Source organism: Dendrobium catenatum, unplaced genomic scaffold (assembly GCF_001605985.2).
Source record: "Dendrobium catenatum unplaced genomic scaffold, ASM160598v2 fragScaff_scaffold_501, whole genome shotgun sequence".
NCBI lineage: Eukaryota > Viridiplantae > Streptophyta > Magnoliopsida > Asparagales > Orchidaceae > Dendrobium > Dendrobium catenatum.
The window spans coordinates 1,112,873-1,116,206 of record NW_021318963.1 but is presented as its reverse complement, the minus strand read 5'-3'; the positions used below and the strand labels follow the sequence as shown (position 1 = coordinate 1,116,206).

The 3,334-nt window shown below is 32.2% G+C and overlaps 1 protein-coding gene across 1 annotated transcript in view; it reads left to right on the top strand.

Moving 5' to 3' along the window:
• The window catches only part of LOC110095331 (probable NADH kinase), a 15,049-nt gene continuing 11,715 nt past the window's right edge, over positions 1–3,334 (top strand). Inside the window, exons 1-2 of the mRNA XM_020820835.2 lie at positions 1–26; positions 911–983. Coding sequence (XP_020676494.1) covers positions 1–26; positions 911–983 — 99 coding nt within the window. The remainder of the gene's footprint in view (positions 27–910; positions 984–3,334) is intronic.

Below are 3,334 nucleotides of genomic sequence, written 5' to 3'. Positions count from 1 at the left end.
ATGGCTGCTGCTGCTTCTGATCTAATGTATGTGCAACATGTGCTGCTTCATTGCTTATTTTTTATTCATTTCATGTTTTCGAGTAGGTTGTTGCTTCTTCAGTTCTTTTGATTCATTTGATTTGTGTTGTTTTGACTTTTGAGGAAAGGCTTATTTGGTTGTTTGGTTTCGGGTAGCCCGTGTTTCTTCTGATTTGTTTGATGTCTATACTTCTTTTGATTCATTTGATATGCCATATCTATGAAGGAAAGTCATATATTATATATGTTTGTTGTTTTCACTTTTGAGGAAAAGTCATATATTATTTGAATATTTATTGTTGTCTGAAGTGATGAAGCGATGGTGATCAACTTTCTCAAATTATTGTGGAAATAATTTCAAAATAAATGCTATTACAACCAGGAGATATTTGTAATTTTATATGTTAATAAAATGAGCAGATACTACATATATAAATGAATATATACTAACTTAATAGTTAATACAAAGTACAATTTGTATTCTTGGATGGTAATTATGCTAAATTGCTAATGTTGATTGAACTTACACCTCATTAGGTGATTACAGATTTGAAAGGTTTAATAGGAGCATCATATTGAAGGTTTATAAATATCTAACTTGTTTTATTACAGTTGATTCTATGCCATGCTTGAAGACAGATGCTAAACTACTAGAGCCTACAGGAGCATTTCAACTTTCAAGAAGACATAAACAATTAGTTTCTAAATATTGTAATTTTGCAAATGATCAAATGATATGTAAAATGTAAATGTACTTGTTGTTCATTGTTTAATCTGTTGATTGAACTACCACTCTACCTGCTGTAATTATTAATTGTTCATAAATTAATTAAATTATGTATATTTTATTTTTAATTAAATAAAAAAAAACCGATTTTAGTTTTTTTCAGGTCATACAAGTCGGGGAGGCTTAGGGCAAAGGATTCCTCATCCTCCTTTCTTCATCGAACAGTGAATACGCAGGTATTGTTTTTCGCTTTCCAGCCAGCTCTACATTCCATATAGCACCTTGTAGCAAGCTGAAGAATACTGGAGAGATCGCCTTTATGGGAAATTTGTATTCATTTTGTTTCCAAACAAAATATTTACATGGGAAATAAAGAAGTTCTTCGGATTTCATTGATGTCCATTTAATATTGGTAAAAAAAAGGATTGTTAAAGCGCATAACACATTCAGTACGCAGCACTTTTTTGGCTTGATTTATGGACTGTTATTATTATTATTATTATTATTATTATTATTATTTTGGCTAGCGTATTAGTGCAAGAACTAGTGTGTATGAAATAACTACAACATTCAAGTTCGATCGAAAAGGAAATAAAATAAGTCTTCATTTAGGTCTAGTTTATTTGTGTATGACATGAAAATGATGAGGGTGATGAGAAAGTTAAAAATTTAGCAGATGATATTAATGAGAAATGTTAGACTATTTTGTTGTATGATAATGGTGATGATTCTCTGGATGACTAGTGCATGTTTTAATGATTATGAGATTTATAAGCAAATCACTTATTACTCCTTAAGCCTTAAATATCAGGAAATTGTCCTCTTGAGATGGTTGATTTTTGGATTCGTCTGTATTTTCTTAAAATAATGTCGTGTTAGAGCAATTCTATGCTCTATTTTGTAGCATTGGTTGTGTGTTTTTTAAGGTTATTTTCTCTTTATATTGTTGATATTTTAATAAATTATTTCTTTTTTATAATTTATGCTATTTTTAAAATAGCAGACACTATGCAATATACTATAGCTCCCTGTCACTCTTGCTTTTAAAGAGCATTATTCGCTATTGAAAAGTATGTGATCGATAACATGTAATTACTGTTGCTGAATCTTCAGCACTCTCTAGTTACAAAGACTTGAGCTTCATTACGACAATTTATTGAATACTTTTTTGGTATGAAAAATAGCCAATAAAAAGCAATGTCTTTTTGGATGGTAACTTTTTCAATATTTTCCAAAATTTTGAGTTAGCAAAACTGTTTTTGGGAGAATATAATAGAAATTATAGTTAAGAAAGTAGATTTTAATAATAAAAGAAGAAAAAGCATATGCCTTCCCAAGCTGTTTTTCATAGATTTTGGATGCTACTGGAGAGAGAGAGATGGATTGCTTTTTGCTATAGTTTTGACTAAGTGAAGTCCATTCGATGGAAAATTCATCCTTAAGAAGAAGAAGAGATGAGGGACATCCATCTCAAGAGAGAAGAGAAGAATGGAGTACTAACCCTTGAAGAGAATGAAGGGCAAGAAAAACACAGTATACATTATCATCAGTAGAAGCTTCTCATCTTAAATCCTTTTATGATGCACTCAAGTAGGTCTAGGAAAGATATCTGGAAGTTTGGTGGTATTAAGGCAAACTGAAGGAATGGCTGATAGACTTATGCTGGAATAAATATCAAGCAGTGATTGGCCAAATCGAGCATACATGTTCATCTTATATAATTTTTTTTTTTAATTCCATCCATGCATGCATGGCTTACTTGCTTTAGAGTTTTGGTTGATTCATTTAGAAAGGTATGAACAGGTTCATTACAAAAAAATTTGAAAATGAAAATATGGAAAGATTTGAAACACTAACCCTAGACAGATTTAGCGTTCTTATTTTGAGAAGATTACATGATTTCCTTATTGAAGATTGGAAGGTGGAAATGTAGAAAGAATGAGGTGATTGAGAAAATTGTGGAGGCAGTTCCTTTCCAAAGTTGTTGGGGCCATGCGGAAGCTGGCTCTGGCTTAGGCCTTGGAACTTAGGCTCAACGGAATAGGAGGTTGAAATGTAACTGAAAACATGAAAGTAAGATAAAAAACTATAATATTAAGTCAAGAAATCAGTAGTAGTACGAAAGTTGAGCAATAGCTGTAAGAAATGACAGAGAGCTGAAAAACATTTATTTTTTTCAGATTTACAAGTGCGGAAGCTGGCTCTGGCTTAGGCCTTGGAACTTAGGCTCAACGGAATAGGAGGTTGAAATGTAACTGAAAACATGAAAGTAAGATAAAAAACTATAATATTAAGTCAAGAAATCAGTAGTAGTACGAAAGTTGAGCAATAGCTGTAAGAAATGACAGAGAGCTGAAAAACATTTATTTTTTTCAGATTTACAAGTGTTGCGTCCAGGAGTATTCGCGGCGGTAGAGAAATATTTAGTTTAACGTCTTAGCGTTGTACGAAAATCCGGCACGCAATCAGATAAGAAGAGAGGGTCTAGCATTTATGAGACACCAAGATTTTTACGTGAAAAACCCCTGTAAAAGGGGGAAAAACCACGGGGCCTAGCCCAGTTTGAACGAATCCACTAGTATTTGCA